General features: G+C 34.3%; 1 protein-coding gene across 4 annotated transcripts in view; it reads right to left on the bottom strand.

The window, feature by feature from the left end:
- Positions 1-1,356: 1,356 nt before the first annotated feature.
- Positions 1,357-9,977, bottom strand: part of KLHL24 (kelch like family member 24) — a 44,694-nt gene continuing 36,073 nt past the window's right edge. For all 4 annotated transcript variants that reach the window (XM_058730634.1, XM_058730636.1, XM_058730635.1 and 1 more), the window contains one exon: positions 1,357-6,484. In XM_058730634.1, coding sequence (XP_058586617.1) covers positions 6,284-6,484 — 201 coding nt within the window. In that variant the 3' untranslated portion in view covers positions 1,357-6,283. The remainder of the gene's footprint in view (positions 6,485-9,977) is intronic.

Genomic DNA, 9,977 nt, shown 5'->3' with positions numbered 1-9,977 from the left:
GTACAAGGGGCTTCTGTTCTTTACCCATTGTCCGTGATTTTCCAATTATAAGCTAACAAATACTTTTAATTTTCTCACCCCCTTCTCTGCTTTTCATATTGCATTTTTGTCCTGAAATAGCTGCATGGAAAAGGAACCAACATTTATGTTCTTTTCTTCTGTGCCAGAACTGTTCACCCTTGGACACACATCCCAGTAGCTCATCTCCTCACAATAAGCCCGTGAGGTGAGTAGCATGACCTTTCCTAAACATGGGAAAGTATGGTTCAGAGATTAAATAGCTTTATGGTATAGAGCACTGGTTGGAATTAGGTCTGATGAAGCCCATGCACTTTCCAGGTGTGGATACAAAGGAATTGGGTCAAAGAAAACAGCTTTAACATTTATTATTTAAGTAGCACTCTAACTTGCCATTTTCTTTTGATGGCACAATTTAAAATCTAAGCATAAAAAGCTAAGCCTTGCATATACTTCTGTAACATATATCTTTTCAAAATTTTACCTTGTTAATGTAAAATCAGACATTGCATCTCCAGTAAATAATATGCCCTCTCCCTGACACCTGAAAGAAAATTTCTTAAGTCCTTTACTCTTCATATTACTACAGGGGTACTTCTGAGAGCCTACTCAAAAAACACTATAGAGTGTACATGTTATAAATAACTTTTCTGGTAATTAAAAATTTTTTTGGATAGGTGACTTCCATGTAGTTCAGACTAAAACATCGATTATATGCCTATTTATACATTACGTATGATTAGGAGTATGCGGTGGCATTTCCTTTTTACTTGTTCGTTAGCCACCATTTCCTTTCCTCATATACACCAATGTTTTTAGTTTACCTTTCTAGTTACCTTATGGACATACCAGTAAACACTCACATATATTAATATGAAATTTCCTCCATTCCTTCTTTTTTTGCACAAGCATTTGGATGTACTTAAAATAAAACAATGGGGCACCTGGATGGCTTTGGTCGGTTAAATGTCCATCTCTTGATTTTGGCTCAGGTCACGATCTCACAGTTCGTTAGATCAAGCACCGAGATGAGCTCTGCCCTGATAGGGTGGAGCCTGCTTGGGATTTTCTCTCTTCCTCTCTCTCTCTGCCCCTTCCCCACTTGTGTTCTCACGTGAGCATGTGCACAGGCTGTCTCTCTCAAAATAAATATTGATGGGCATTGAGGAGGACACCTGTTGGGGTGAGCACTGGGTGTTGTATGGAAACCAATTTGACAATAAATTTCATATTAAAATAAATAAATAAAAGAACGTAAAAATAAATAAATATTTAAAAATAAAACAAAACAACAATTTTTTGGTAAACAAAATTTAATACAACTGTATAGTCAAATAATAATGGTTAAAAGACATTTTATTAGATACAACTTTTAAAAAATTAAAGAAACTATGCACAAAGTATATTTAAACAAGACATACACGAATTAATGTGCTACAACTGAATTGAGAACAAAGAAGTACAAAGCATTTTTGTTTTCACTGTGGAGATTCTGGAGCCTCTCACTAAAAGTGAATGACATTTGGCTGCCATAGGTCTGTACAAGTTGGAAAGCATATTATGCTTTTTTTCAACTCTATAATTGTGTTGTCTTAGCTCCAGAAATTCTCAAAGATTTAAATAAAGAAACTATGGGGAGGGATGATGGGGAAAGGAAGAATAAGAACTTTTCCAAGAAAGATAAAAGAAAAAGCCTGTAGGAGGAAAAAAAAAGTACATAAGAATGGAACAAAAATAAGTGTGTTTACATTTTTGACATTAGATGTAGATATCATAAATGACATTTTACAAAGTTTTAATCAGTGTTAGATGTTTGTCTGAATATCTTAGAAAGCACCTTGGTAACAAAAACAAACAATACTCCCAAATATAATAAAACTCCAAACACTCAACATTTCTTAACATTCTCATTCTGCCAAGCAACCACATGGTGCTCATTAAAAAATTTAAGAAGAAGGGAAGTTTATTTACTCTGTAGGAAACAGATATGAAACTCACTGAAGGTAAGCTTTGTTTAGAATGAAAAAAAAAAAAAAAAAAAAAAAAAAAACCAACCAAAACTGAAATATCACTAGAGAACTTAAGGCACATAAACAAATTCAGATGCAGTTATTTTGAAAACATTAAAACAAATTCTTTTCTTTGGAACAATATATAAAATAAGTTATGACTACTGCTGTTTTTAAAAAAATTATTTATGATGATCTTTAGCACTAAGTAAATTTAATATCTAAGGCCATCACACAAATGTAAAACATTCATAAAAACATTAAAAAATGTCTGAAGTATGTTGAAAATGTCTCTGGAATCATCAATTCACACTCTGGCTCAATGGTTTCTGGTGTCTAGCATTAGATGTGACAATAAGTATAGCTCCCTATACTTTTAAAAGGCCTAACCTTTTAAAAGGCCACCAAATTGCCCTCCTTCTGGTTACTTGATACGGTGAATTTATTTATTTAACTACAAAGAATGATGGGGTGAGGTGATGTAAACCTGCCTTTCAAAATAATGCACAAGAAATTCTAATAAGGCCAAAATCATGTTGAGGTTAACTGGTGTCTTGAGTTTAGTAAAATAAAGGCTTCCACAGGAAGCCTTTAAGAGACACTATCTTAACACTTGGCACCACATAAATAGTTATCTCTTCTCTTTGAAAATACAGTCTGGAGATGTCTTTTCCACATACAAATCTCAAGACACAAAAGGCACACACAACTATTTAACCCCTCTCTTTTCATGTATGGGTTCTCACAGCAATTCTTTAAAAAAAAAAAAAAATCTATTTGCCATATCCAGACAACAGGGAAAAGAAACACACACACCTGGTTTGCATATTGACAAAAGTAGTATAATTGAACCTTTGTCTTTCCTGAGTTTCAAAAGGGTGTATGACAGTAGAGATACATAAACAATTCATATTCACTAAGAGAAAATGTATCAGTCCACAAAACATTTTCATCTTTCTAAATATAAAAGAATGAATGTTCAACCACCGCCTGTGTGAAGCCCCTTAACCAAATTAAATTTACTCTAGAATCATGAACTGAAGGTTATTTAGTTATGGCATTTTAAACACACCAAATAGGCAAAAATGACAAGTTAATACCCTCCCTGAGTATTTACATCATTTTTTTCCTTAACACCTGGTTTAAATGGAGTAAATATCTATATTTCAGTCATCTAGGGGGAAAAAAAGGTTACTGAAAATTCAATAAGCTACTATTTCATACCTGTGCAGTAGTCAGTGGGAAGATTAAAGTAGAAAAAGAAGGTCTTCTGTTGTAAAAATTAGACCACTTTATAGCTCACTCATACATAGGAAAACACATGTTCATGAACAAAAAACAACTATACTTTCCTGTTGATCCACAAACATACACTTGAATTCCTTTTCCCACTGAGGTATCACAGCTGGGTTTAGCAAACTCGTCTCTACCTCCAATTTGTTTTCTGATCTTGTGAAACTTTATGTATTATACAGATTCTGACTGTATGCGATTTATTACACTAACACTCATCATGTACTTTCAAACTCTTTTAAGTAATATCTACACCCAATGTGGGGCTTGAACTCACAACCCCAAGATCAAGAGTTGCATGCTCTACTGACTGAGCCAGCCAGGTGCTCCTCATCATGTACTTTCAAATGTAAAAAAGAATGATAGAAATGCCCAAATAAAAAAAAATCTTCTGGAATTGAATTTAATAAGGTCAACCAATTTTTACTTTATGTGCTTCCTTCTGATCATCACAAACCGATCAATTTCTTGGTGTTTGTATATATGTGTGTACATAACCGTACTATCTATCTATATACACATGTATATACATACATACTAACCCAAAGCTTATGTGAACATCTCCTATCAAAAGAAAGCCTGTCAACTATGTGATGACACTATGAATATAATCTGTCACAATTTGGTTTATGAATCCCTTTTGATATTTTGATATACTAATTATACCCTAAAATTCTTTTTTATCAATGCGAACACCATTATTTATCAATAATCACTAAAGAAAGATAAATAGTTAAAGGATATTGAAATATCAGTTGGGTAATTTCAAAAATTGTTAATTTCATAGGATCCAAGCTAAGTTCTTGGTGGCCTACTTAGTTCTAAATCATGTAGAAAAATTAAATGATATTGGTATGAAGTCTATGTTTAAACAAAATTGTTTTCTAGAATTTCATTTCAAATTTAGTACAATAAACACATGGATATTAAAAATAAATGTAAGATGAAATACAAGTAAATAGTTAACACTTTTACAATAGACAAAAGTACTATGGATACAAGTTATCTTGAGAAGATTTTTTTGTGTGTGTGAAGTGTCTGTATTATGGGCACAACCTAACAAATACACATGAAAATAACAAGTATCATTTGTATAATCCTTAGCATTTACAAAACACTTTTCTCATACATTATCTCATCTACTGCAAAGAATTTCTGAACTAAATAATTTCCATTATCTACAAAAGGTATATTGCAGAAGTAGATGTTTATTCTAAAATTCAAACAAGTGTCCCAATTATATGTACAATTGTCTTTCAACTAAAATGATAGAAAATTGTTTTCTGAATTGCTCTGATAATTACCTCAAAAAGGTACATATCATTTCAAATTATAATTTGAAAAATTAAAATTTCCTAGAAATTTGTAAGATCTTTAGAGCTTTTCTCAGAATTCAGATTCCAGCTAAGCATTGAAGTTGGTGCCGTATGATTTATTAGAAATCTCTGTATCATTCTAAGATGAGAAAACAAAAGTGGTTTATCAATGTTAGGTTTTCGATTACTAACTTGGTTTTCATAGAAATCTGGTGACACTATAGTCACATATTTGCATCATCTCTCCTGTGACAGGAGTATATAATTATGATGTGAGACGACAATAGTGCCTGGGAAGTTGAAATCCAGCAGGCTACCTGAAACATCCCTGGAACGTCCCTCAAATGTTGTAAATTATATCTGTTTACCCAGGAATAACACTAATCACTTTGCTACAGTTCCTGCCATTCCATTTGCCTTAGAAAAAAATTTTACATTCCTTTCTGAAAACTAGTAAGCTTATAAACTGGAGTTGAAAAATCTAGACAAAGGCAACTTGTTTGTTGTATAGAAGCTTGAGAATGTTGACCAGTATTTTCCACAATGGGTACCAAATGAAAGATTTATCTTAAACTGCAAATAATGCTGCTAGTTTTTTGGATAGCTAATTTTAAAAGAAAAATGGACCCACTGATAGGTGGTCCCTGCTTTATCCTTCAAAGGCAACTTAACAGTGGAGACTCCAAGATTTTTACCTGTTCACAGGAAAGGAGGATAACCAGGGAAGAGGACCTCACCCAAAGCACCATACTAATGAAGTCAAACCCTACTGGGCTAGGGAGAAAATTTGTCCCCATTTTCTACAAAATAATCTTGCAATGTGGATTTCAACTCTTTTGCCGGGTTCAAGAAAAGGTGCTTCCTTAGAGGATTTGGAGATGATACATAAATACTTTGAGAGCCACAGTGGTCATTTTCCCCTTCAATGGTCTTATATAATTTTTTTCTTAGGAATAAACCTATAATTTTAATCCCCATTTTAGGGGCATTTGCATTTCTATCTCCTACCCAATGTTCTTCCAAAAATATGTTTAATACAAGACAACAATTCTAAGAAGTAAGTCATGATAATTCAGTACTTTATGATACTCAAATTGTTACTACATTTTTATCAATTACTGAAAAAACTTTCAATAAAATTAATCAGGTTGGATATATCTTTAGTGAAAAAGATTTTTGAAACTGATTTCCCCTCTTAGAATGCATTCTAAGCATTCTAAGCATTATGTGATCCAACCTAAACGAAGCCTAAGTCATGCAGTTTTCTATACATAATATGACAAAGAATATATAGGCTTGCAGATAAACATACATAAATGAAGAAACCATTCACAAATTTCTAAAAGTTATTCAGGCAGACATTATTTCTGACTCCACATAAGTTTCTTACAAATACTTACAAAGGTACACTCTCAAAACCCAAGCAATAACCACTATTACTTTCAAAAACAACAAAATTTTTTTCCCAATTACAGGTAAGGCTTTATTACAGTTTGCAAGGTTATTTTGGGGGGAAAGGCACCACAATTATTATCTTTACTTTTTTTGCGTACATGGCACAAAGGAGATATGTCAAGTTCCCACTCTGGAGTTTTTCAAACCTCTCATCTTGGATTGGTGTGGCTTCTTGGGTGAGGTATCCCGGCTTTAGAGCTTAAAGCATTTTTCATTGTATCTATGAATAGTCACACAGCCATGATAGGACACTGGCCTGGGCATTGCAGCTACCCCTGTGATGATACTTGTTGCAGGATCATAACAGAGAATAGTGTCTGTGGCTTCTCCATTTTCCCGTCTTCCACCCAGGATATATATTTTACCATTACACACAGACATACCACAGTTTTCCTGTTCAACCAAATACAAAAAAAAAAAATTAATTCTTGAAGGTAAGGGATTTAGTAGCAAACTGAAAAATAAGACCTGCTTTAACAGACCAAAAAGAAAGGACACATCAAATAAGCTCCCTTTTGCCCAACTCCTGCTCTATGTATGAGTGCCAGATAATTTTGCATGAATGAAATGTTAAGATATGTTATTGGTTGGGGCCAAGATGTGGGAGGTGGAGTGGGGGCTAAGTGGACAGAGAGAAGGGTTTTAATTTAACAGTAGCTGAACAAAAATAGTTTTGAAGAAGATGGCTTGCTTCTCCTATTACAGGAAGCTCTCTTATTGTAGAAAGTGGCTATTACATGACCAAGGAGTAGGAACATTAATCCTCATATAGGATTACCCCCAAGTTGAATGAATGAATGAGAGAAAGAGTTATAAACAAATTAACAAAGCACTGTTATTAGGACTTTGGCTGGCACATAGAAATTTCCGAAATAATATTTTAACCTTGCACATAATGGGATTCTTAGCTAAATTTTACTCTTTTCTGTCAATAACATAATTACTCTAAAAAACAAATATCATTGACCTAAAAAAAATTCCACAATTTTTCAAAGGATGTTCTTGACAAGAGTTAAAAAGCAAAATATGTTTAAAATAGCAACTTGTAGCTTTTAGGAATCATGCAGAGTCAAGAGGCACGGAAATAGTAAGGAACAGAAAGAGAAAAAGGTTGCATTAGGTCCCTTAGGTCTGCAAAACAAAGAGCTCATTTTTTTTTTTTTTAGCTTTTTTGCTACTTAATATTCTAAGCATTTAAAAAACTAGTCTGACTCAAATAACTGTCTAACATGAAATTACAGCTGATTTTTCCTTTTTCACTGATTAGCGTCAAAAGGGTAGGCAAACAGATGGTTCAAAAATTACCTATTAATAATGTTTACAAATATACACTTAGAAGTACTGGTAGTAAGAATGGACTGAGGAGAAAAAATAATCCCAGAAATATCATTATTTTTTGCTTCAAGAGATTTGATATAGAACACTTGATTTGGACTTCAATGATTTGTCTTTGTCATAATAGATTTAATACACTTCTTATCTAAATGTTTCTTCTTTGAAATTTCCGAAGTCAGATTATTCATTAATTAGAAAAAATGTGCCATGTTTGTCCCGTTGTTTTTTCATAGTTTTATCTCAATCATGTAGTTAAAAACATATTCATTGTATGTCCTGCATTATACTAGATGTTGGCAATTATCTTCCTAAGTTGTTATCATTTTATATGATATAGCTAAGTTCTGAATGAACAGTTCTTGGTGAAAATGCATTATACTTTAAAATATTCACTTAATAAGCCAATAAATATTAGCTTTGATTAAAACATTTACAAATTAGGGCATCTACTTGGCTCAGTTGGTAGAGCATGTGACTCTTGATCTCAGGATCATGAATTCAAGTCCCACATTGGGGGTAGAGTTTACTTAAAAAAAAAAAAAATTTAGGGGCACGTGAGTGGCTCAGTCGGTTAAGTGTCTGACTTTGGCTCAGGTCACGATCTCGTGGTTGTAGGTTCGAGCCCCATGTCAGGCTCTGTGCTGACAGCTCGCAGCCTGGAGCCTGTTTTGGATTCTGTGTCTCCCTCTCACTCTCTGCCCACCCCCCTCCCCCCCCAAATAAATAAACATAAAAAAAGTTTTTAAAAAATTTTAGAAATAAGTGTAAACACTTGTCACACAGGTGAATATGACCATAATATGGGTTCTTATATGGTAAGGCACACTCTTACTTCCACAGAACTGGAGATTGTCCTTTCCAGTAGAGGCCACTGAGCTAGAGAAATGTGATTCATTTTACTTAAATGTGATACAAGAATGATAGAAGATTATATTACCTCTGTACCATGAAGCTTAAGATACTATTATGTCCCTTTCATCAGTTGAGGCAATGTTATTTTGAATACATTACTAATTAGAGACTATACCTCAATGTCAACAACTTAAGAAAAATGGTGTTATACTCAATCCCTATTCATTATATTTATAGTCTATATCTGTTAGGGATATTACATTTAAGACTCTTAAAATTAGGTCCTTTGTTACTTCACTGTCTCATTTTTTACTTATTCAGTAAATATTTACTGAGCACCAATTAATACAAGATACATTGGGAAAGAGAAAAAACAGTATTCTTAAGAAGATGGAATTCCGGTACAGAAATAAACATTGATACTCATAACAGAATATATGACTGCCATAATAGAGGTATAAGTGCAGTGACAGATCAGATCAGATTAATTCTGAACAGGGAAACTTCAGTTTGTTGTAACATGAAGTGGTCCCTGAAAGAAGAGTAGTGTTACAAGTAGAGAAGGTGGAGGGGCGCCTGGGTGGCTCAGCTGGTTGAGCGTCCGACTTCAGCTCGGGTCATGATCTCACAGTCTGTGAGTTCGAGCCCCGCGTCGGGCTCTGTGCTGACAGCTCAGAGCCTGGGGCCTGTTTCAGATTCCGTGTCTCCCTGTCTCTCTGACCCTCCCCCGTTCATGCTCTGTCTCTCTCTGCCTCAAAAATAAATAAACGTTAAAAAATTAAAACAAAACAAAACAAAACAAAACAAGTAGAGAAGGTAGAAAAGGCATTAGAGCCTAAGAGGATAGCATGAACCAAGGCAAGAACATGTATGGTCTATATTGCAAATGCAAGTTAACAGATACTTAATGTAATTGTGATAAAGTTGCAGAAAGTGAAGCTAAAAAGGCAAGCAGGGCTCAGACAACAGAAGGTCTAGAATGAAGTGGGAAAACTTTTGGATTTTATTCAGTATGTTTCCAATCAGAGGAGGAATATAATAGGATTCGTTGGGAAATAATGGGTGGCAAAATGGGTTAAAGAAGACATTAAACGCTAATTAGAATATTACTGTTTTTGTTGAGGGAAGAACTAATAAGAACTTGAACAAAAGCAGGAACCACAGGAATGGAAAAGAATAGGAAAAACTCTGGGGACACAGAACCGATATGTTGGATTGATTCAATTTAGGAGAAAGTGGAGGAAAATCTAAGAGATAAGTCTCGGTGTGAAACAGTAGAAAAATATATATTAGTCTCTGCCTCCAGTTCCTGTCACAGAGCTCCTAAATCCCTTGGAATTTCCTGAGTGATAGGAATGTCTTTTGTTTTAATGAGGTGACTATTGGCTGGTTCCTGGATGGGGACTGGTCACCAAAAAGATCATGCCATAATTAGAATCTTGAAACTTTCATCCCCATTCCCTGTTCTCTGGAGAGGGGACAGGGGCTAGAAATTAAATTAATAATTATATAATGAAGCCTCCACAAAAATTCCCAAAGTATAAGATTCGAACAGTTTCTGGATTGGGGAAGGGTGCACCTCAACCCCAGAACAGAAGCTCCTGTGTGCTTTGGACCCTTCTGGACCTTACCCTATGTGCTTCTTCATCTGGCTGTTCATCTGTATCATTTATAATATCCTTTAATATACAAAAAACCA

Source organism: Neofelis nebulosa, chromosome 5 (genome assembly GCF_028018385.1).
Source record: "Neofelis nebulosa isolate mNeoNeb1 chromosome 5, mNeoNeb1.pri, whole genome shotgun sequence".
Lineage (NCBI taxonomy): Eukaryota > Metazoa > Chordata > Mammalia > Carnivora > Felidae > Neofelis > Neofelis nebulosa.
The sequence above is the reverse complement of the archived record's forward strand: the minus strand, read 5'-3'. Positions and strand labels throughout refer to the sequence as shown.